Source organism: Cynoglossus semilaevis, chromosome 18 (assembly GCF_000523025.1).
Source record: "Cynoglossus semilaevis isolate Cse_v1.0 chromosome 18, Cse_v1.0, whole genome shotgun sequence".
NCBI lineage: Eukaryota > Metazoa > Chordata > Actinopteri > Pleuronectiformes > Cynoglossidae > Cynoglossus > Cynoglossus semilaevis.
This window is the reverse complement of record NC_024324.1, coordinates 14,413,767-14,438,335: the sequence shown is the minus strand read 5'-3', so window position 1 is coordinate 14,438,335 and position 24,569 is coordinate 14,413,767. Positions and strand designations below refer to the sequence as shown.

At 38.9% G+C, this 24,569-nt stretch overlaps 1 protein-coding gene and 1 long non-coding RNA gene across 3 annotated transcripts in view; both read right to left on the bottom strand.

The window, feature by feature from the left end:
• The window catches only part of LOC112488513 (uncharacterized), a 40,830-nt gene extending 27,691 nt beyond the window's left edge, over positions 1 to 13,139 (bottom strand). The window contains exons 1-2 of the long non-coding RNA XR_003052639.1: positions 12,965 to 13,139; positions 12,469 to 12,571 (exon numbers count right to left, since the gene is read on the bottom strand). This is a non-coding gene — a long non-coding RNA (uncharacterized LOC112488513). The remainder of the gene's footprint in view (positions 1 to 12,468; positions 12,572 to 12,964) is intronic.
• A 5,031-nt stretch (positions 13,140 to 18,170) lies between these two features.
• Positions 18,171 to 24,569, bottom strand: part of nxph1 (neurexophilin 1) — a 40,584-nt gene continuing 34,185 nt past the window's right edge. For both annotated transcript variants that reach the window (XM_008332112.3, XM_008332111.3), the window contains one exon: positions 18,171 to 20,042. In XM_008332112.3, the coding sequence (XP_008330334.1) occupies positions 19,305 to 19,967 (663 nt within the window). In that variant the 5' untranslated portion in view covers positions 19,968 to 20,042 and the 3' untranslated portion in view covers positions 18,171 to 19,304. The remainder of the gene's footprint in view (positions 20,043 to 24,569) is intronic.

The following is a 24,569-nucleotide window of genomic DNA, read 5'->3' as shown; positions in this document are numbered from 1 at the left end:
TATATATATATATATATGTATATATGTATATATATATATATATCAATCATATGTATATTTGACACAGAAACACATATTTATATATTGATGTGTGGGTATATATATTTTTTTTCCTTTTTTAATTAAACTGCACTTATTGAGTTGAATCACACGGGGAGATTAAAGGACTAGAAAACCAAATCCACTCATGTTTGCAGGAGGATAACATCAAGGTTCAGTTGGAGTTAAGGTTTTTGCAGTTTAATTTGGATCTTGATGGGATTTTCTTTTCATTCGAATGACACAAACGCGTCCTCCGACTGCCGCGCTGCAGAATTAACATGAATGCTTTATTTCACAGGGCTTACGATGTCAATCATTCCGCCTGCACAAGTTATTGCTGGTCCAGTGGGGAAAAGGTTTTTTCGACCACAGGCGTAGAGTGGCTTCAACGCATTCTGTGTGTGATATCTGTCATGAAGTCCTAAGAACAGCTGAGATACTGTGGGGTTGTTTTTTGGTCCTAAGAACAGCTGAGATACTGTGGGTTTTTTATTTATTTATTTTTTTTAGGGATATTCTCTTTTCTCCCCCCGAATATGTTTGGATTTTTGATTTGTCATTTACAAGCATAACATTTGTTGTGCCGACAAACATCGTTTTCGGTCTTGATGGGGTCAGGGCCTGCTTTCTGCCTACTGCTGTGACCACACGCGCCAACAAGTACCATCGCTAGCTAGACTCTACCAGTTTATCAGGATAATGTTGCTAGCTTTGACGTCTTGATACAGGATTTTCTTGTAGTTTCGAGATGGTTTGTCAGGTCTACTGTTAGTGGGAAAGTCCCCTGTAGAACACATCCTTTATGACAGTACTTCTCAAATAGTGGGGCAGGCCCTAGCGGGTGTGGGGGGTGGGAGGGGTTTCCAATGGAATATGGCACACTTGACATAAGTAATAAAAAAATATATCCTTAACATGATGTATTTGTGTTTTTTTATGTTCAAAATTCATCAGGCAGGCCAGAAAAATAAATATTAAAATGTTAGAGGGCCGGTTTTGGCCTGTAGGCCGTACGTTTGACACCCCTGCTCCAGGGTAAGGCTTGGCTACATAATGCATTGTGTCAAATGGGAAAATAAAACAGCAGAATTAATTTTTACATTATTATTTAAACATTTATTTTTAAATACATTTTCTTATGTTAGCTATTATTTCAACATGAATTTACACATTATAGTTTTATTAAAATTGAAAAAAAAAGGACTATGATGTTATCTTTATCTCAATTTCATAATTTGGTATCTGCCTATTTACCAACTGGAAATTTTCTATTTAGGAAATTCCTATTTAAAAATGTGTCCATGGATTTCAGTTTCCCTCCTGTTCGGCAAGAATAGCATGTAATCAAAGGAACACGATGTTGATAACTGAGGAGATTTATCCTGATTTGGCTGATGGGGTAGAGTTGATGGTTTAGATGCAGGATGATTATGGAAATCAACTGTAAATTGTTTTTGGAATGTGGGCCACTTTTCCCACTCCGTGAAGGGCATGGGAATTTGCTTGTTGTAACTCTTTGCTGTGATGTCAGACTTGTAATGTAATTACAAACCCATCTGTCTCTCATCGTATGACAAGCGCAAAATGTCCAATTATGGTTCCGTTTAAACTGTAATTAGTTCGGCCCAATTTGCTGTCCTCTAGGATGCTGCTCGTGCTTAATGAAAGGGAGACGCATGAATCAGTGCTAAAGAACCTGGGAGAGTTCTGCTTCCCTGCCCTGTACTGCACCATGCTCAGTCGTTTAGCCGTACATATGACATGCACTTCTATACAAGTCTTACTGGATCACTATAGATTGGGGATGTCCGATATTAACTTTACGCCGATATCCCATATCTCGATACTGTCCGACCACTTAATTTCATGATTCCGATACCAACCGATATATGCAGCCGTTTGGGTAAAAGGCAGAGATAAACTCGTTTCAATGTGTGCCGAGGTGTGCTGTGTCACAATAACAATACCGTGCACAATACAAATAATGGTTTCACTTTCACTTAGTCTTCAAAACTATTTTTAGGTCACATTATCTGGGTGAAACCCAAGCATTGCATTTTCAGGTTTTCATCATTCGAATTAATACCTAATTAAGCTAATATCAGCCGATCATATCGGTTGGCCGATGTTGGACATAATTCAGGGATCGTATTGTACCCTTTATGAGAGGCAGGAAACCGCATCGCGCAGAGCATTTAATCAGCCCAGAATTGAGCGGTTAAGATTAAGGCAGTTGAAGAAATACACGGGGTCCTTGACTTGCGTCGGAATTCCATTCCTATGGCAAGACGTAACTCGATTTCTGCCGAAAGTTGAAACCCACATACGGTACAAAAGTACCTATGTCACTCACCAACGCTAACGCAGTGGTAGCATAATAATCTAGGACACAGGTGTCAAACTCAATCTGACCCATGGTGTAATTATGTTTGGCCCGCAAAATAATATTAAAATTTGTATTAGAGCTGACCCGCCACTGAATTTGTAGTATTAGCATATTAAAAAACATATTAAAAAACAAATACCACTAATGTGTTTGGGGTTTTTTTTTAGCTGTACTTAAAAACTTACGTTTGTTTCCATATGAAAAAATACAAAACTACATAACTAGAGAGAAGGGAAAACATGCACAATTGCAGTAAATTTTTCAATAAATATCGAGATTGGCCCACTGTGAATTTGAGTTTGACACCCTGATCTAGGACATGAAAAAAATCAACATCAAGAGTCTGACCTACGGTTGGGAGCCACAATGAAGGGCGAAAAGTTTGCCAAAAAACCAAATCTCCATGTAATGAAAATGTGGAGCGTACAACCGGCAAATGTAAACAAAGCCGTCGTCTACATATAGTGCTGTGTGATGTTTTAGCGTCATACGTTAGAATGATGGAACAAGACTTTCTATATAAATAAATATTGGGAAATGGTGACGTAACCATGAAACGTCGTGAACTGAGAACCCTCGTACATTGTTTGGTGGATGAGAAGACAAAACGTAAACGTGTGTCCAAAGGACAGTCTTCCCCTTTGTCCGGGAAGCTTTTCATTTTAGTGACACTGGACTCATGCCAACCGCATTCATTTCCTCAGTATGTAGATTTTGTTGACGTGCAGCTCCCTTCCCCACCTTCACTGCCAAAAGTGCTGCGAGTTAATGAGCCTTTTGTAATTACAATTACCATAGCAACAAGGGTACACGTAATATAACACGCAGGCCGTTTTCACTTTCAGTGCACACGGCAGACCGGCAGCCCCATAAATAAAAGAAATCTCGTATAGCGAAGACATTGGTTCAGAGTTCAAATGGGTAGTGTATACACACTTTAGCCACTAAACCAACTAAATGCTAACGATAGTAAGCCCAACATTACTGAAGGTTTTCTATTCCCGCTTACTAAAATTAAACTTACAACATAAGAGTGGGAAATGTCAAAAGAAGGGCCAGATTATAAATTATATTGAAATATTTAAAAAATATAATGGCACACACTGGTGAAATATAAATATACATACTGTAAATATATATATAAAAGGTGCCGCACTATCAAGATTGGAATTTTGAAAAAACCCTGACGACTGACTGAAAATAATTAATTTCAGACTGACAGCTTTTTATTTGGACAAATTGCAGATAATGTTGCCACAAAAAAAAAGCAGGGCTGCTAGAAAAAGGTTACCTGTAGTGTGCATCTAAAGGTGGTAAAATACCAATCTTTTTTATATGAAAGCTCTCTATTTTCAGTTGCCGCCAGTGGGTGACCTTTAAAAGAACACAAAGTGTTCATCAGAAATGAACGCAGTCATCTTTATCCATCAATAAAGATGCAGCAGAAGGACAGGGACATCACACAGAATCAGGGTTTAAGATGTACAAAGGGACAACTTTGCACTTGATTTACAATGTCAGACTCTGAGAGTTTTCCGTTTCCACGATAACCAGAAGGTGTCAGAAAGGAAAAGAAACGCGACGTAGCCGGCGACAGAGCTCTCTTGCTAACAGCCTGTCCTTTCCCACACGACAATAGGACACATAAGTAAAGCACATTTATTGCATGGGAAACAGTTCAGGAAGATGGAAGGATGAAGGATGTTACACCCGATTTCATCAGGTTATAGGTGTAACATAGGTGTAAAGGATGTTACACCCGATTTCATCAGGTCATAGGTGTAACATATATTTTGTAGATCAATTTTAAGGGGCTAAAACAGTGGTTCTTAATTATTTTCTCTCATGTCGCCCCTCAAGAACAGAAATGTTTTCACACCTCCCCCAGACCCGCGTTCCCGCAAATTGAAATACTATTGAGAACCTGATAACATGTATATTTTTATCTGTACAAACCACTGTATGAGTTGCTGCCACCTAGTGACTGGAGGCTTGTTATCATTCAAGCATTACAGCAGTGGAACACTTATGTCCGGTATGCAATATACTATTGGAAGCACCTCACTGCACCCCAAAAAAATCATGCACCCATGATTTTGAGCCTTATTTCTGCCAATGTAAATGTGAGAATGTTTTTTTTCTACTTAGCCGCTAAAGAAAATGGCGATTCTGAAAATGTCTCTCTTGCGATGTCTCAGTAGCCAGAACTTACTGCAGATCACTTGATACAGAGTCATGTATGGTCATCACAAAATTATTGTATGAAATACAATCCCGGTGCCTATTACATTGTCAGGGTTAAACTCCGCCCCTGTCAGGCTACACTTCCTCTCTGACAATAATTGAAGGTGACAGGGCTAAATACAAGCCTCCGCACAATGATAATGACAACAGAGAGGAGGAAATACATCATTCCACTTGCTGTGAGACGAGTGGTTAAGCAGACCAGGAACTTCGCAAAAGTGCATCGTTCGTCTTTGGCTTCGGTCAAACACACGGTGAGTTTTGATACATCTTTGTTTCAAAGATATTTCTGGTGATGGCAGTTATCTTCTCCGAAGGCCGTGCTCAAAGTTTTTTTATACTGCTTTATAACACAAATAAAATTGACTCGTCTTTTTTTTACAGTTTTATACATACATTTTACAGATAAATTATTCGGCACTTTTGAGCAGTGTTTTATCAGTTGATGAAACTGAATTTTTTTTCTTACTACCTGGAATTTATTTATTGTAATTTAACCAGGAAAACCTCTTTAAATTAATTCAAAAATGTCCTGAGCAGCATAATATAAATAAAACAACATTAAGCTATGTATTACCATATGTTCTGGACTATAAGCCGCTCCGGAATTTAGGTCACACCAGCCAGCTAGAGTGCCAGCTGTCAGTGTAAAAGTAACAAACGTAAATTTTCAGTGGTACAGGAGTAGCAGATACACCAGCCTAGAGTGCCCTCTAGCAGCTGTCAGTGTGAAAATAACAAACATGTAAAATGATGTATTTTAATATATAAGTCGCACCTGAGTATTAGTCGCAAACCTAGCCAAAGGATGAAAAAAGTTATAGTCTGGTATACATTATAATAAAAATATCACGTCTGACGTCCAACCTGGAGACAGGCAATATGAAGTTGCCTACAAAATGTGTCTATCAATCAATCTGTCTATCTGATGTTTTCGACATCCAAACTTATCTTCTTTCATTGACTTTTATTTTGAAAGCTATCGTTCATAAAATTTGAGGTGACTTTTAGTTTTTGCAGTTAACTTTGATATGTGAGTGAAGCTGAGAACATCCCTCGTCCTCCAGGATCAAAACCTGTCCGTGTTGACCTTGCAGAGCCAATCTGACTATAACGATCACTGCAGACGGCTCACAGTGACAGTGCAGACACAGCTGATGTCATGTAACAGGTCACTTCTCGAAGGATCTTTCTTATTTTTCCTGGAAGAGACACACATGGTTGTGTAGCTGAGACGGAGAAATGAAGCAAGAAATGCATGGTTTCGTTGTCCGGTGATGGCTTTACAAAATGAGTGATCATCCACAGCCGGTGCTAAATGACAAGTGGCCCTGACTTTGTATGAAAGGGATATTTAGTTTTATGACATTTACCGTTTGAATTCAAACATTAATAGATGTCTTTCATGATTTTGTCTGTTGACTTTTATAACGTTAAATTATATAATACATTTTATTGCCAGGTTAAAATTAGAGATGTCCAGTATTATCGGCCGACCGATATTATCGAGCCGATATCAGCATAATTATGTAATATCGGTAAAATATTTGAGGTGACTTTTAGTTTTTGGAGCTGAATTTGATGCGAGTGAAGCTGTAGAAACACCTCTTGTCCTCCAGGATCAGTATCTGTCCGTGTTGACCTTACAGAGCCAATAACGATTACTGCAGACGGCTCACGGTGACAGTGAAGACACAGCTGATGTCATCATATATCTGGTTTTTAATGGAATATCTACATGGGTGTATAAAGGCCTATTTCTAGCAACCATCACTCATGTGGTCTAATGCTACATTGTGTTTGCTACTTGCATTTGAAGGCTAATGGATGATTAGAATCTTCTTGAAAACCCTAGTACAATTATGTTAGCGCTGCTGAAAACCGTTTTGCAGGTTAAAGAAGCTATAAAACTAGCCTTGCCAGTATCTGTAGCATCACATCTGTGGGTTGGGTTAACGTCTCTAAACAGCCAGAAAAAAAGAACTTTCCTGTGAACCTCAACCGTCTATTCTTGTTCTTAGAAATAAAGTCTATTCCATGCGGGAAATAGCCGAACAACTTAATATTTCCTAAAATGGTGTGTACTACTCCCTTCAGAGAACAGCACAAACTGGAGTAGAAAAAGAAATAGGAGGGCCCGGTGCACAATTGAGCAAGACGACAAGCTTATTAGAGCCTCTAGTATGAGAAATAGGCAGCTCACAGGTCCTCAACTGGCAGCTTCATTAAATGGTAGCTGCAAAACTCCAGCGTCAACATCTACAGTGAAGAGATAACTCCGGGATGCTGGCCTTCTAGAAAAAATAAACATTTATTAAACTAACTAGATCAAGATGATGGCAAAAACAAAATAAAATGCATAACTGAAAACAAAGCATGTGCTAAAAAAAACAACCAAATGTAATAATAATCCATCCATTTTCATCCGCTTATCCATAACCGGGTTGCGGGGGCAGCAGTCTTCATGACCGTCATCCAAATCACACTGCACCGTACCAACCCCCCTAAACCTTCCTGCGGGTGGTGAGTCCACTAGAAGGTACCAACCGCCCTAACTGGGATTCGATCTTGCCCAGGAGGTGAACCCTAGGGTTACACACCAATGACAGAGACATTGCCTCTGGGCCAAAGCGCCACCAACTTGCCCACAGGACAGAGACATTGCCTCTGGGCCACCAACTTGACCACAATCTTTTAATAAATAAAAGTGTGAAAATTGATGGGTGTCCAAAAAAAACATTTGAACAGTAGTGTACATGAAAGATAAAGAGCAATGTAATGAGGTTCAAAAGGGGCCACAAAGGGAGTTTTTTAACTTCTCTGCCAACCAGCCTGGAAAATTAATGAGCTTGTAACATATCATGTATCTGTGAAGCATGGATCTGGCAGTGCTCCACAAGTTTTATGGCTATTTCTAAATTAGAACACTTTTCTGACTAATACAACACGTACAAAAATAATAACTGTTTACAGTACATCTGTTAATTTTCAGGTCATAAAGTGTTTTTTTTTTTCTTTTTCACACTATTTGGTGGGTCACCGAGTGGCGCTTTGACTGCCACCGCACATAGCAATTACTTCAACAGTCAAATTTGCTCCAGGTTGTATATTTTAAGATCAAAGAATATCTAAAAACTTTCATTTATAATTTTGGTCCAAAAAACGCATATTAAAAGAAATTGTCAAGAGTACATTTTTGAATTGAACGGGTGATTAAAAAGGAAATGTTTGCCCTTGAGGAACAAGATGATCAAACAGCCAGTAGACTTAAATACATCTCTTTGAGCAGGGGTCTCCAACCACTTCACACCCCTAGTTTAATCCAGAGCAATATTTTTATGGACCAGCTGTCAAGATGTAGTGAGACGAACACAGAGGAGAAACTGACAAGACCAACAGTAAATTAAACATAGATAGATAGATGAATAGAAAAAATGGATAGATAGATGCGACTGGATTCTTTATATATATACGGTATATACATTTCATTGTGTCCAGCGGTGTGCTGTGCGTCAGTGTTACCACTTTCACTTTTTTTTTTCTTTCCATGTGGCCCAGTACCAGTCTTGGGCCTGGTGGTTGGGAGCCTTAGCCTAGTAGCAGCATATAGTATATGTGGGTGTGGAGTAATGGAAGAAGGATAGCCATGATACAGCTAAACTACCCTAAAGACTGAAGGAACTTTGCTACAGCGCTGTCTCGCTACTCCACAGACATCTAATTGCTAATCTATAATCCCTTAATACACTTTTACTTTTGTTTGATTGATCTTCGTCCAACTGGAACAGCAGCACTTGGGGCTAAATTAATCCCTCTTTTTACCCTTGTCACACACACACACACACACTGCCCAGCCCCATCATGTCTCCCATTATTGTCAATAATTGATAACTTCGTCAAACTAAATCAAAGGGCAGATGAACCAGAGTAGTTTTGTTAGATGTAATCAACCTTTGTTTCCAAATGCCGTAGACTAATCATACTGTATACTGAATTAAATCATATCATATTAATACTTATTTAAAACAGCAGAGTGCAGAATCACTAACATCGATCTTTTCTAGGGCCCAGGTTAGTAAATACTTTTCGAATAGCAACTAGAGAGGCACGCACTTTCTGTTTTATAGAATTCTAATACTACACCTAATGTTTTTATTTCTTTTCTTATGATTGCTTTGCATTGAGTTGAGTGGTTGTGTTTCTACAGTTGTGTTTGACCTGTCATGCAGCAGAAGCAATGCTGTTGTTTTTAAGACAGTCCAGCAAACCTGGCAACTAGATGACCGCTGCCACATGCTACAGCTATTCAACGCAAGCTTCAACAATGACGGGTGCGTGACAAAAGGGGTAATTCACCAGACACACTGAAGAGCCTGTAATGTTGTGACACTATCATTGATAGTGCGAAGTGTAGAACTACCTAAACTTTGACAAACTCTACATGTCCGACGACCTTGATCAAAGAGAACGCATGAACAAAAGGTTAACCGCTATTAAATATGTTAATTTCCCCAGAGAATCTCTTCTCCCCTCTGCTGGTGTTTGTTAGCGTTAGTAAAGGTTCAATAACTGTATGGAAAACAAATTAATTAGCGTGGTGTATGAAAAGCACCACCTCGGGGCATTGAAACTAAAACATGGAGTGTCAATCGCAGAGAAATGATTACTTGCTATTGACACGCCCAGTTTTGTCACTTCTAACATCAAGCCTTTTCTTTATGCCTGTTTTGTTCCTGTCTGTCTTTCAATCTACACACCCACCCACCCATCCATCCAAACAAATACTACTAAAGATGCACGGATACCTATACTAACATCACGATCGTATCGTATCCTATTCCTCTTTCAAATATATTTACATGTACTCAGAAATGTACCAATCCAGCGACCCCAATCCATATAAAGGGTTCATACTACAACCAGCTGCAGAGAGGTTGGCCGGTGTTTGATATTTGCCTACAGTAGTTCAGCGTCTTGTTGCTCTGGTGGCAGTTTACTTAATTAGCCCAAACAATATCAGTAGCATGAGTGAAATTCAACAACAATTGTTACAGTACAATTACCCCACTGTTTGATGGCTTTGTGGAAGAAAATTAACAGAAAAGTGAGTTTATTGTTTTGTACTTTATGTGTTACAAGTGAACAATGTCGAGAATTAGTGTGATTGCGTTGAATCAGGTTTGACTTATCTGACTGTTTTGTTTTCTCCCTTTATTTTCTCAACTTATTTTCTCCCCTACAGCGTTGCATGATTTACTGGAAGGGATCGTACCAGTAGAAATAGCTCTCCGTCTTGTTGTGTTTATCAACAAGAAATACTTCTCTCTTCAGAAGCTAAATCATTCCATCCATCAGTTTCCTTACAAGTGGAACGACAAAACAAACAGTCCACAAGCTGTTCCTCTGACTTTTGCATTACGCAAGAATTTAGGAGGCAACATAGAAGAACATGACATACGAAAGTTGATGATTCCATCAGGAACTTACCTCAACAGCCAACCTGCATGACAAGGCCACTGTGAAAAAAATAAGAAAAGAACCGATGGTTACCCTGGACTTACATCCACTATATGAATCTGGACTATCATCTACACTAAGTGAAGTGGACACTGGAGATGCAGATGATGAAGTGTCCCCTCAAGTGGATGACTGTGCTTCGTCCACCTCACAAGACACCATTATTCTCCCTGAATCATGCCGCTCTGCTCAATGGCTAGTGCCATTTGAAATTCCGCAGTTTTCCCTCGACATTGAAATTGTCCTCGCAGAGGCAAACAAAACATATCATGCCTCTGGAACATACATCAGAGATGCAAGCATGAAATCAGTAATAATGCACGACCTTTCAAGAGTCATATTCGCTTACACAGCCTACCCTTCAAGTCTGCAAGTATTCTCAGTGGCTGAAGCCCTTGTTCAGAAGTTTCCATCCCTTAAGGAGCCAGGGTCCTTTGCAGGAATGTATGGCTGGCAGCAATGCATCAAGAACAGTGCCAAGCTGAAATCGTGAAGGTATGCTAAAGGGGCCAGCCAATGCAGTCCCAGCCAAAAGTGTAAAAAAAGCCAAAGAAAGTGGAGGTGAATTATCTTGCAGAAACACAGCTGAAGACAGAGCTTTGCATACTATCTAACTGAAGTCAGTAAAAGACGACTTTTTTTAATCACTCCATGGTTTTCACGTTAACATGAATTCAAAAAGTTAGAACCTGTACTTTATGTATAGCATAAGAATTTTTTTCCAAAAATGGACATCACTTCATCTCTTATAGTCTTGTTCTCTCCGTTCCTGTCCTCTCCTCATCTCCTATCATCCTCATCTCAACTCCTTATCTTTTTCTTTCCTTGACTCTTATTCTCCTCTTGTCCTCTGATCTACATATCCCCCTCATCTCCTCATATTCTCCTTATCTCCCATCATCCTCCTCTCAACCCTTTTTTCTATTCCTCTCTTCTCTCCTCCTTCTGTCCTTTCACATCCTCATCTCCTCTCATATTCTTCTCTTCTCTTTTCATTATCCCCAGCTCTATCCTCTCTTGTCCTCCTATCCTCATTCGACTGATTTCAACTATAAGTCCTCTCACTAAACTGCATCTCCTTTCATTCGTAGAGCATTGACAAAAAGAGTGATACCATTATCTGCTGCTTCATTGAATACCTTGGAGATGAGCAACAACAGCTTTTCCAGGACCAGTTATGTTATTAAATGACAAAACACCAGAATTTCATCACAAAGGAAATGGGAGGCACTTATTGGTCCTCGGACCTCCTACTGATTGGTTGCACTTACAATGCATTTACAATGCTTTATACAACATTGGCAATGGCAGTTTCTTTATTTGCAGTGAAGGGGAATGGTAGGTTACATACTGTAAGTGTTGCAGAAAATGGACTGAAACATAGATTTTAATTCAATAATTAAAGATTAGCCTTATGGAAAATAAGGGTGCACCATATTTTTTTTGTGAAATTTAGGCCAATGCCAATATTTTAAAAACTATGTGCTACATTTGACCAAGAATTTAAATCTATTGGAATAGCATACTGTTATTACACTAAAAATGCAAATAGTTTTTTGTTCAAGGGCAATTAAGTCCTGACCAAGTATGGGAACCGCACCAGAGCCTGCATGCTATTATTGGGGTTAATTTATGCCCTCAACCTGGAGTATCCCAAGTAACTGAAGAACACATTTCAGGTATTCCAGAAACTTTTTTTGGAGCTTGATGGGGCAAAGCTGCTCAAGAAAGTCCACAGCCTCAAAATGAAGCTATTGGAATGAATTAACTCCAAAGTGACACACACTCACTACTATCTCACACACACGCAGAAACAAAGCACTGACTTACTGACTTGTATGTACGTTTTTTTTTTTTTAACCAAAAATTGTCCCGGTTGTCGTGCCATAACTCAGTTGCTGAACAAGAGACAATACCAAAAATTGTCCCGGTTGTCGTGCCATAACTAATAACTCAGTGGTGTCAGTCCGCGCTCGGGATATACACGCTACGAACCGCTGGTATTTCTTGCGTTGTGCTATTTTCTGTAATTTTCTTATTTCATAAATCACCATGGGAAAGAAAAATAGTGAAAACAACAATACAAGTAAATTAAGATTATACGAAAGCATGATATTGGCAGTCCTGTTTAAGATCTGGATTTACGGTATGGTGCAGACATTAGAAGTGGAAAAGTTGCCAGTTTACATCACTCTAATAATAATGCGTGCGTGTTCAAACACTTATCTGGAATCTTTGAGTATTAGGAGCGGATTCCACAGTGAATTATCTTGTGGTACCTGGTAATTCTATTTGCAGGAATCTCCACAGCTTCCTCTGGGGTTCTGGCTTGCCATCAAATTGAAGATTTCTTGTGGTCAATCAAGGGGTCCCCAAACAAGTCTGCGCATATTGTGCAGAACAACAAATTAAATTACTCATTTGAAACTAAAATAATTCAGCACGGTGAATTGTTCGTTAAATTCAATTGCTACATCAAATATTACAATTACATTTATGAAGTCCTAAATAGATACAATCTTTCAATTAACTGTTTATTTCTAATAGTGTTTATAAATGCATTTCTCCACATTTAAACTCGCAGAACACATTAATACATTTTAAATGGGTTATCTATTACATAATTTCGGTATAAAGTTAAATCATAAACACGTTATTTACAAATTCACATAAAATAAACACGCATAAATACTCCAACTTGATTTTAGCGCGTATTCAATCGTTTTGCAACGCCATGACCGAACTGTTAGCCCGCGGCCATTTTAAAACACTCACCTGAGTTTCAGCGGCAGGTTGCTAATCCAACGTCATCGAAGTTCAAACGTTTCACAAGATAAAAGCGGAGTCGCTGCATCTCCTTCTCATGCACTTACTCCTTTACTTTCTTCACAATTTTCGCTATATCGTCTGTGTTTCGGACAAAACGTTTGTGATACTTTCTTCTCCCTCTGTCGTTGTTTTTTTATCACTGTTCTCTGTCGACGCTACGAACGGAGACTGACGCCGACACCTCTACGGGCGCCAATGAAGTTCAAAATTAAAACTTGCGCGAAATGTATTCATTATAAAATTACCAATTACCTTAATTGTGTGGGTTACACTCGGTAGACAGAACAGAAAATAAACCATAACTTAGTGTTTATATATAGACAACTGATACTATGCTGAACTAAACAATTCATGGCCACCATTGCTAGTTTAAAATCATTTTAAACTGTTAATGGTGGCCATGATTTAACATAGCTTATTGAACAAGCAGTGGTGAAAGGTGATAACAGCCATTTGACATTAACTAAACTCACTAAAGGTAAGTTATTATCTTTCACTATATTTTCTTTCACACAGACAATATGCAGTAGCCAAATGTCCAAGTAAACAAACTCTCCTCAAACTCGTGCACTAAATAACAAACCTGTGTTAATTGGCAGCTGTTTAAAAATGTGTTTTTATGGCTGGTCTTCACTGTGTGTTGATGAAGAAGAGATTACTCGAAACCAATAATTCAGGGGAAATTAAAATGATGAAAGCAAGAGGGTTAGTCTGAATTGCTCGGAAGCAAATTGCATTAGTAAGTTTAGGCAAAGTGTATTAAAATGCAAATGTAAGGCTGTTAATAGTTCTTTAAAAACCAATAATCCCCCACAGTCAGTCATGTGTCAAAATGTTTAATGGAAAAATATCCCAGAGGCACGGAAGGACCCTTTTCCATTCCATTTTTGATTAGAGCAGATACTCTGTCCAGGGAAAATACACAGTTTAGGTCAGGATTGGATTGACAAAAGAAGACTTAATGTGTACAACTTCTGAACCGAAATGGTTGTTATTTTGCAGATGTGCCAAATGGTTAGATCATAAAAAGAGAAGTACGTGCTATGTATCTCATTCACAGATCACTACAGGCATTTGTCAAGATATTATTCAGGATTTAAATGTAGTAACATTGATTTATTGTTACCTTATGTGTAAGTGTTCTATTGTGTGCTACACAATATTATATATTTTTTCTATTATATAAAAATGTGTAAATATAATTAAAATTTCTCTTTTAATCCTGGCATTTGGCATAATAAAATAAATATGTAGATTCTGTGAAAGTGAATTTTTGAAATCTTAAATTGGAATCCTCGGTTTACATCATCTTTGACATACGATGTTACGTGGTTACATCGCCGTCCACCATAAATAGTCTTCCGCACCAAGCACATCATGTTGTATTCTTGGATTGGATGTTTTCTTCCACAGTTGTATTTATGGACTAAATGGTTGCGATATTTCCGTTAGCACTTTATGTCTTTATGGTATATTTCTAAATACTCAGGACCATGGTTAATTATTCAAAGCTGTGTACAGGTCCAAGGTGACCTTTAACCTTGATCCTTTGAATCCTCTGGCTGGCCACTACAGAATTGGCCGCTACAGAAAGAGTTGGGGGACTCTTTTCTAACTAGAAACCCTGCAGATTTAGATGATTCGGTGTCTGTGATGGAGATTTTATATGCATGTAGATTGATTTACTTGATTGACATGTTCTGATCCTGACTCCGTCACTAGGGGTGTAAACATTTTAAAAAAGCCTTTAAAATTTAAAAACCCGTCCCAAGACCCACCGCGAAATGGGAAAAATCACGAAGTAGAGACGAGATAGTTATTATATTATTTACTTATATGTATATAGATAGTTATTATATTATTTACGTATACGTATATTTACCCTTTCCCGCACAGTAGAGTTTTATAATAGCAAACAAGAGAAGATGCTGAGAGATGCTACGATGCATGAGCCAATCAGCGCCAGGAACAGAACAGCATGCTCTATTAGCCAGTAGTACACCGGGTACGCATTGTAATAGCCAACCAGCAATCGTTCGCAAATGCGCTTATCTCAATTTCAAAATGAGAATCCAAAGCTTTCGTATGTTATTTCATAATGTCCGTTACTTTATTTTTTGCTATATTTCGCGATATAGCGGAACAATTTGTGAAATCGGATTTAAAAAAAATCTGCGACGTACTGAGGGAGAGAGTTACTTTAGGCCTATACCAATTAAAGAGAGATTTATTATTGTCATTTACTGTATATTTTTTTATTAATTCGGTGTTCACTGTAGCACATTTTGATTCGGTTTGAATCTGTTTGTTCAACACTAGACACACCATCCTGATTTTAACTAATGTTACTGATCGTTTCTAGTAGCAAATGCAGGCTTTTTATACTGGACCAGTAGAGGTTATTTATCATTACATCAGAGCACAGTGGAGTAAACAGGAGTCAACCTTGATGTAATCGTGTTTTCCAACAAAGTAAAAAAATATTGAATAGAGGCTTTGCAAAAAGTCAATATGGAATTCCTCACCAAGACACCTGTGCCATAAGCTTCCAGAAAAGAAAAAAAAAAAACCTGAAAAAACAGAAAAGTAAAAAGTACATGTGGAGGCTTGTACCTTGCCAGCTGCCTTCTGGCTTTGCGCCGTATTGCAGCATCACCAATTCAGGCACATATTCTGCTTCAGTCGCATCTCTACCAGACTGCCTTGCTGAACTAAGTCAGTACTGAAATATTGGGGTGGGTCCCCCGCTTGCTGAACTAAGTCAGTACTGAAATAGTGGGGTGGGTCCCCCTAGGGGTCGTGAGGGGCTTCCAATAGAATATAGCACACTGGACATAAGTGTACTACTGCTGTACTGCTTGAACGATAACAAGCCTCCAGTCACTAGGTGGCAGCAACTCATACAGTGGTTTGTACAGATAAAAATATACATGTGACCGGGTTCTCAATAGTATTTCAATTCATGGGATTTAGGGGAGGCTTTCATTGCTGTCTCTGACTATATGAGCTGTTGTGTTTTTAAGGAGCAATGCAATCATTAACAGAAACCTATGTTTTAAAGGAACCTCATTTACAAAGACTTGCCAGCACAGCCTTTTTTTTATCAGGACTGATTCAGTAACCATGGTCTGTAACTTCAACCCTCATACCTTCCTAACATGTAATGGTGTGTGACCGACGGGTCTATTACTGTACATAATGTGCATATGGTCCCCTTATTATAAAAGTTAGTACATATCCTGTGTACAGTCCCTCGTGGCAATTCAACGCTTGCTCCATGGTTGTAAAAAAAAAAAAAAAAAAAAAAAAAAAAGGAAAAGTACATTTATTCATCTTATTTAGAAGGACTATGGATTGTTCATGGTACACCGATCTTCTTTAAAACATACGCTCCACGCTAGAACATGTGAAAAGGAATCCCTGCTGGCTTGTTAAAAGTAAGCGTGGAGGGCAAAGTGCTGGAAGTAGCTCCTTAATGACGACAGCTATAAAAGCCCCCCTGCAGACTGCCAATGAACACACAAAACCTGGCATCCACTATAATTACTGATAAGTTGTGAGCTTGCTAAAGGCAGTGGATTTCCCCCTCCCCCCCAAGAGGCTGTAATCTGTTTAAAGCCGACTGCTTATCCTAACTGTCGAGTCGGAGGAATACGATGGCGGGTGCCACTGCAGAGTCCCAGAACAGACGCTATCGGTCTTTCATCCCAATTGCCCCGTCTCTCTGGGACATGCGAGAGAAGTTTGCTTCCACATGTCCAACTTTCTGGCGCGCTCAATTATATTAGGAAATCTGCTCGATCACACATGGTGCGAGATCAGAAGCGGCTCCAAGAAGTAATTATAGTCAGGCACGGAGATTTTCTGTTCCGTGGTCCCTTTTGTCCACGGGCTGTTTACATACATTGTGTTCGCGCGCCGGGCACTTTTGATGTATGGATCCTGTGTAATTTCCTGTGACACATTTAAATTGAATAATTAGTCATTGAGTCAATTTAGAAAAAAAAAAAAAAAGAAAGAAAGAGAAGAAAACCAACAAAAAACACATGTTTGTGTAGTTCTCAGGCCTCCGGGTCGTTTTATCTGAAGCATTTTTGAAATAGGCAACTGGACTGTTTTGGGTTTTTTTTTGTAGAAGACATTTGACCTCTCACCCAAAAGGCTTTGTTAGTTCTGATGGAGTGCTGGTAATTCGTTATTTTATTTAGCCTCTGTGTGGCTGAATACCCAAAGAGAGTGTAGAGGAAAACAGGGACATGACCACTGACCAATAACACAGAGGTTCTCAAAGTGGGGGGTGCACCTGACGAAGGGCAGAGTGCCATTGTGGCAGGTGGGGGGATCGATTTTTACAAATCAAACCCTCAGTTTTTTTTTTTTTGGTTTTCCTTTCAGGGAGTAAGACATGTTAACAAGTTTTTTGCAGAGGCAGTATTTTTTTAAAAAAAAGTGTGTCCTGGGGTTTGTTTTGGGCGGGTGGGGATGGTTTCACCAAATATGTTGGAATCGGTTGTGGGGTCCTTAAACATTTACCGCAATTTTGGGGAAAAATGGATATCAGTTGATATCGGAAATTAAGTGTTTGGGCAATATCGGCATATCGTATTTCGTCAAAAACGTAATATATACAGTGGGACCTCGAGATATGAGCGCCTCAACATACGTGTATTTCGAGATATGAGCAAACCTTTGAGTACATTTTTTCCTTCGAGATACGACTAAAGATCCGGGATATGAGTACGCTTACAGACACCGATGCTAGGTGGCCGAGCATTAGCATCATTTCACGCCGACTTCCGTAAGCATCGCTTCCGTGATTTTCTCTCTATTTTGTGCATTACTCCTCATAATAGTGATGAGTCCTAAGAAAGTGAGCGGTAAGGATGGTAGTGAGTCAATAAATATGAGCGTGGTGACCTAGCATGTATGTATGATCGCAGTACATCCACGATTATACCATCCTAAAGTACAAAAAAATTTAAAAAAACGAGCTTGGTCTTGGAACGGATTATACCCGTATCTCGATTCACCATTAAAACGGGACATATCGTAAGAACAGACACATGACAGCATTCACTTAAAATTTTTATATGTACAATACACATCCAACCCATTTCCCACCCACCACTCAGTTAGAAATCAGTGAATCTTCTTTTTTTTTTTATAATATTTTTCAGTCAGTTTTACAGCTTTAGAGGATTGCTGTTTTTATGAAGTCCACATCTAGGGCAGCGACATCAATTTCTTTGCTAGAGGAACCAAACCAAGCATAAATGGAGTGTACAACAGGACTCGCCGAGGAGAGGAACACAGCTTATGGCAAGGTGGCGTGTGTAGAAGCAGCGCAATTGGGATAAACTTTGTACAATACGACCCATTTATACAAATTCGATTCTAAGATATTGAATTCAATACATTACAGCTTATATATTAGGTAACAATGAGCAAGCCCCATACAAGTCAATGATTCAGTCACTCGGTCAGGTGATTGGACATTCCGTCCGCCAAGAGCAAGGCAGTCCATCTGCAGTTTGCATCTGAATGTGGTAGAGTATCAGAACATGTTACGTTTGTCTTCTCTCCTGAATTAGGATCACCTGAGGGATATCAGACAGATAGGACCACCCCACATTTTTATATCCATCCAACTCACATCGAGTCTTCACTCTCCTCTTAAGGTACCTTGCCGGCACCACTGTTAACTAGTAAATATATTTATATATTTATATATATATATGTATGTGTGTGTGTGTGTTTTATTATTTTTTTTTTTTTTTTTTATATTTGAGGTGTGTTCTCTTTTACGCAGGATAAACTGCTGCATATTATTAGCACAGCAGGGGCCAAATGTTAAAGTGTCCAGGGAGAAAACGTGTTGGCCACGGGCCAGAACAAGGTAACCAAGCAAACGGATAAATAAAATACGTACATAAATACATGATATTAACTCAAAATAATACGTAATAATCGTAGGACAAAAAAATATATACCTGATAGTTTTAGCACAGCTTTCCAGATCATTTAAGTCATTTTACGACTTTAAATGTCATCTCTACTTTATATCTATATATCTATATATGTGTGGGATAACAGGATAAAATAATCAGACACGCAAAATTTACAATGGTTACATGGAAAAAAAAACGATTTGAAATGTTAACATTCCCATGTTTCAACATTATCTGAAAAAAAAACAAAAAAAAAACCTCAACATATTTCTCCGGACTGGGAATAAGCCCCGTCCTGCGCTCCGCTTATCTATCGTCTGACTGGTTTTATTTGACGGTCAGCCGGAGGGGAAGTAAGGTGTGTCACTATGGTAGTTGTAGTCTGGGCACACTTTCTGCACCAGTTTGTAGTCAGTGCTGTAGAAGGAAATGAAGATGCAAATGACTTTAAAAGGTTTGGAGCAGAGCCAGGACACGTGGCTCTGTGTCTGCTCCTGGTAGCAGGTCTTGGATGGGTCAAAGTTGCAAAGAGTGTTCTTAGCACCTTTCTCCACCTTCTCATACTCAATGCGACAGTTGAAGGACTTGGAGTCTTTCGCGTCGATGACAGACTGTTGCGCTGCCACGTCGAACTCCACGATCTTTGTCGGAGGGACCAGGCTGACCGAGACGTTGCCCTGACCTGTGGAGTTGTGGCGAAAGTAAACACTGAATGTCCCGTTGCCGTGATCCACGATCTTACCAGTAATGAGAAGGTTGAGTTTGACTGTTTTGATGTTGGAATGAAAGTCCCCCCAGCCAAACATCTTCTTGAATTTTCCCGTCTTCACCATTGGCCGCCGCTTGGCCCGCGGTCGTGAGTCCTGCAGATCTGTGGAATTCCTTAGCCAGTCCCACAGATCCTGGTCCGAGTATGGTTCGGGAGCGTCGTAGTGAGGGTTTAAAGCTGTGTTGTTCTCTTTACCATGGAGTGTTTGTGTCAGCAGCCTACTTATTGACATATCCTTACTGTTTTCTGTCCAGAGATGCTTTAGCGCTAAGTTCGGGCTTCCAGACTTGACATGGGCACTTGAAACCTGAGGGAAATAAAATCACAAAAAGAAATTCAGTCATATGGATATATTTTGTTCAGTTAAAACAGTCGAAAGAAAATGTCAAAAAATTATAAAACAGTCGAAAGAAAATGTCAAAAAAGGCCTTAAAATGCATTAAAATGATCTAAAATATGTAACCATGTGTGTAATTCATACAAAAATGACCAAAAATCATCATATTTTGGTTTGTGAAAAACGTGACGCAAAACGACCACACTGGCTAAGACTTTCATGAAAAAAATCCCCCCAAAAAAATATATCCAAAAAGGCCTTAAATGCATAAAAATACACCAAAGTATTACCAAAAAAAAATCATATCAGATTTTGAAAGACAATACGAAACGAAGGCTATGACTTTTGTGAAAAATCCAAAAAATAAAAATGTCCAAAAAGACCTTAAATGCGTCAAGGTACCCTAACTTTTGTAACCATTTGTACAATTTGTACCAAAATTACCAAAAAAAATCATGTTTGATTTTCGAAAACGACATAGAAACAAAGGCTATGACTTGTATGACAAATTTCAAAAAATAAAAAATTGTACAATTTGTACCAAAATTACCAAAGAAAATCATGTTTGATTTTCGAAAATGAAACAAAAATGAAAATGAAAATGACATGAAACAAAGGCTATGACTTATATGACAATTTTCAAAAAATAAAAATGTCTAAAAATACTCTTTAAGTATGTAATCATATGTAATAATTACTACCAAATGTCCAAAAAACATATCAGATTTTGAAAAAGGACACAAATAAAGGCTATGACTTTCGTCAAAAAAATAAATTAAAAAAATAAAAATGTCCAAAAAGACCTTAAATGCGTCAAATACCCTAACATATGTAATCATGTGTATAATTTGTACTAAAATTACCAAAAAACATCATACCAGATTTTGAAAAATGACACGAAACGAAGGCTATGACTTTCGTGAAAAGAAATCCACAAAAATGTCCAAAAAAGGCCTTAAAATGAATCAAAACACCCTAAAATGTGTGTAAAATATATGTACCATGTGTATATTTTGTACTACATTTACTTTAATTTGGTGTCTCCTTGTTTGATTGCCTTAATTTATGCACCAATATAATACTTTTTTACATTGCGTTCCGTGCTTCCGTATAATAGATTACGGTTCATTAACATCCGAATCATTTTGGAAAACCTCGATTTTCAAGCGTATCGTATTTTTCTACAAACTGACCAATCACTGCATACCACGCAGGCTTACAAGATAATCAGGATGTGCCGCAAGGATTGTTCGCAATTTATGAAAGTAGACAGCTGTAAATTGAGAATTATGGTGCAAGAAAGCAAGCGAGAAGTGGAAAACAGCAATCAGCGTAAAAACATATTGCTTCCATCTTCCCCCTCTGTGAAGTGAATGTGTATCTACTGCTACAGGCTGAAAAAAAGGGCACTGGCTGTTCAGCAAGTAAAGACCAGACTATTAAATAAAGAGTGCCCCTTGAATTGATGATTGATGAACCCATGGGTTTTCACTATTTAGCGCCAATGAGTGGAATTAGGTTCACACGGGCCCCACCGGAGTTCGGTGACATTGATTGCCGGATTTCTACTGTAAGACGTGACAGCAGATTTGTCTTGCTGAGGTTTTTGCATTTTGCTGCCCGCCCTGCGGATCGATACTTGGAAAATAAGGTTTCTCGGCCAATCTGTTTGCCCCCTCGGAATTGAATTGCCTCACAGCAGGAGCGTCGGGACGCGCGGTCTCCTCTGTGCGTACTGTGACAAGGAGACCGCACCTGTACAGTAGCGTTTACCACAGCAACCGTGTCTCGAACGGCTGACGTTTCAATACGGCGGCAAAAAGGAAATGGAAGCGTGTGAAAAAGAATAAATGATTGAAAAATATCTGTTTTAAATCAAGGACAGTGTAGGAACACAGTGTATGTGTATACATATATGTATGTATATATATTTATATATACATACATATATACATATATACTAAATATACGTATAAACATATATGTATATGCTGCATATATATCTATACATTTATACCATATATACGTATAAATATATGTATATACTGCATATATATGTATGTATGTATGTATGTACATGTTCTCAATCTAGTTCTCTGAGCTGCGAAATTAAATTGTGTCACTGTCATTCCTACATATGAATTCTGATTTTATTATGAATTCTATCTCCACACCAAGCATAAAGGGGTCCAAAGCTAATCCCTAATGCAGCCCCATCCCAACGTGGAACCCATCAGTCACTCCGGCTGCACACCTTGTGTGGCTTTTTTTCAGATAAACCTCCTTAACTAATGTATTGACTCAAGTTTTTTTTTGTCCTCGTCGTCTAAACCACGTGTCAAACTTAAGGCTCGGGTTCCAAATGCGGCCCGCCAAGTCTTTTTTTTTTGGGCCCCTCAAGAGGAACTGTATTGCTGATGTTTGCCCCCCAAGTGAAAATAACCCTCGAAACCCTCATACAACTCACTACAAATGCCCTTCGTCTCTTCAACACCCCACCTATCTAGCGCCTTTCAAATGCTAAAGAAACATATCGCGGTATACTTGGCAGCCAAGTTGAAAGAGAATTCCCACCTGAATTTTTCAGCACAATCTCAGGTTACTATTTTTTCCCGAAAGTAAACTGTGTTTACACTTTGTTGCAGCAAGTATACACTCACATAATTTGATGAAATAACACCGGTACGTACTGTAAGCAAATATGTTGAGATGACAACCGAATTCTAATCAAGTTTCCACATAAAATTGAATATATTTGGTCTCCGGTTTCTATTCCAGTTTCTGCTTTGATGGATGAATGAGTTTTTTTTCTTTCTTTCTTTCTTTTATTTTATTTCATCCATATGCTTCGGAATGTCCAATAACTTCTTTCGCCTCCAGCATTTTTCTGACTGAAGGCCAGCCAGTCTGCTGGATCCTGGAGCTGCCAGCTGCAATACGCTCACCGGAGGGGGCTGTGCATCTGGTAAACTGCGGCCAGCACAGGCCTCACAGATTCCTGACCACCAGCCAGGTAGCCAGTTGGTTGTCTTTCGGCAAGAAATGCTTCCGGGCAGTAGTACCTCTGCCTGTACTCTAAATACAGACGTGACTTCTTTACCAAAGTCTAAGAGTCTTGTTTTAGACTCCGGGAGTACTATCATGTGGGTTTGTAATGATTCACGTGATCGCAATCTCAGAAAAGGCCGTGCAAGGTCGTTGCGTTCCGAGCACCTACGTTTCCAGATCGTTTGCTGCATGTCGTTTTATAGCCTATAGTTCAACGCTAATAATTAATACACATAGTAAAAAAGTTTGTGATTATGCTGGAAAATCCTCACATTAGATCGGCTCTTATACACGCTTTACCCTTTAGCGCCTCCTTGTGCGGGTTAAAGTAGTACACAGTATACCTGGTAACCGGTAAATAAAATAGATTTGATTAGTGCAAAAATGATAAATACTGTATTTTCCAGACTATAAGTCGCACTTTGTTTAATTCTTTGGCTGGGTTTGCGACTTATATATATCAAAATATATATTTCACATGTTCGTTATTTTCACACTGACAGCCGCCAGAGGGCACTCTAGGGTTGTGTACCAGTATCTGTTACTCCTGTACCACTGAAAATTTACATGGTCGATATTTTTTACACTCATAGCCGCTAGGGGGCACCGTTGTGTACCAGTATCTGTTACTCCTATACCTCTGAAAATTTACATGGTCGATATTTTCATACTCATAGCCGCTAGAGGGCACTCTAGGCTTTTGCACCAGTATCTGCTACTACTGTAAGTCGCACTTTTTTCCCCTCATTTGGCTTATGCGACTTATACTCCGGAGCAACTTATATTTCGTTTTTTCTTCCTCATTATGCATTTTTACTTAACTTATACTTCAGTGCAACTTGTAGTCCAGAACATACGGTATTTTCGTAATTGTTTATCTCGTGTTTCCTCTGCTATGGATTCTCTACGTAAAATGTTCTTATTCTGGCACATTTACATTGTTATTCACATGCGTATTTACATTCGCTATCTATCGCTATCTATTCACTTATTGCTAACACAGTATCCAGGCGCAAATTAGGGGCATGAGGAGATGGTGAAATGAGTAACTACAAAAATTTCCCTTTTGACACACGTTCTCACATATACTATAGGTAACAATAGTTTGATGCAAAAATATTTCCTAAACATGCTCCTCTGCGGGACTGATACCTTCGTTGCGTGGAGCATTACAGTATGACTTATTTGCTGCTTACATACATAAAACGCGAGGCGACCCGAAGTAGCAGTCAGGGGAATTGATTTTGAGTCAATATTGAAGGAGGAATCACATTTGCACATTTGCTGAGTGTTAAAAAAAACCGCAGTCTTTTCTGACATTGCGCGTGGAGACAGAGTCTTTATGAAATGAGGGGCAACAGCAATGCCATTCCTTTCTCCCAGATCTACGCTATTGAAGTCTATATCACATTCAAACATATGCGGGGCGGGGGGGTGGGGGGGGGAGGG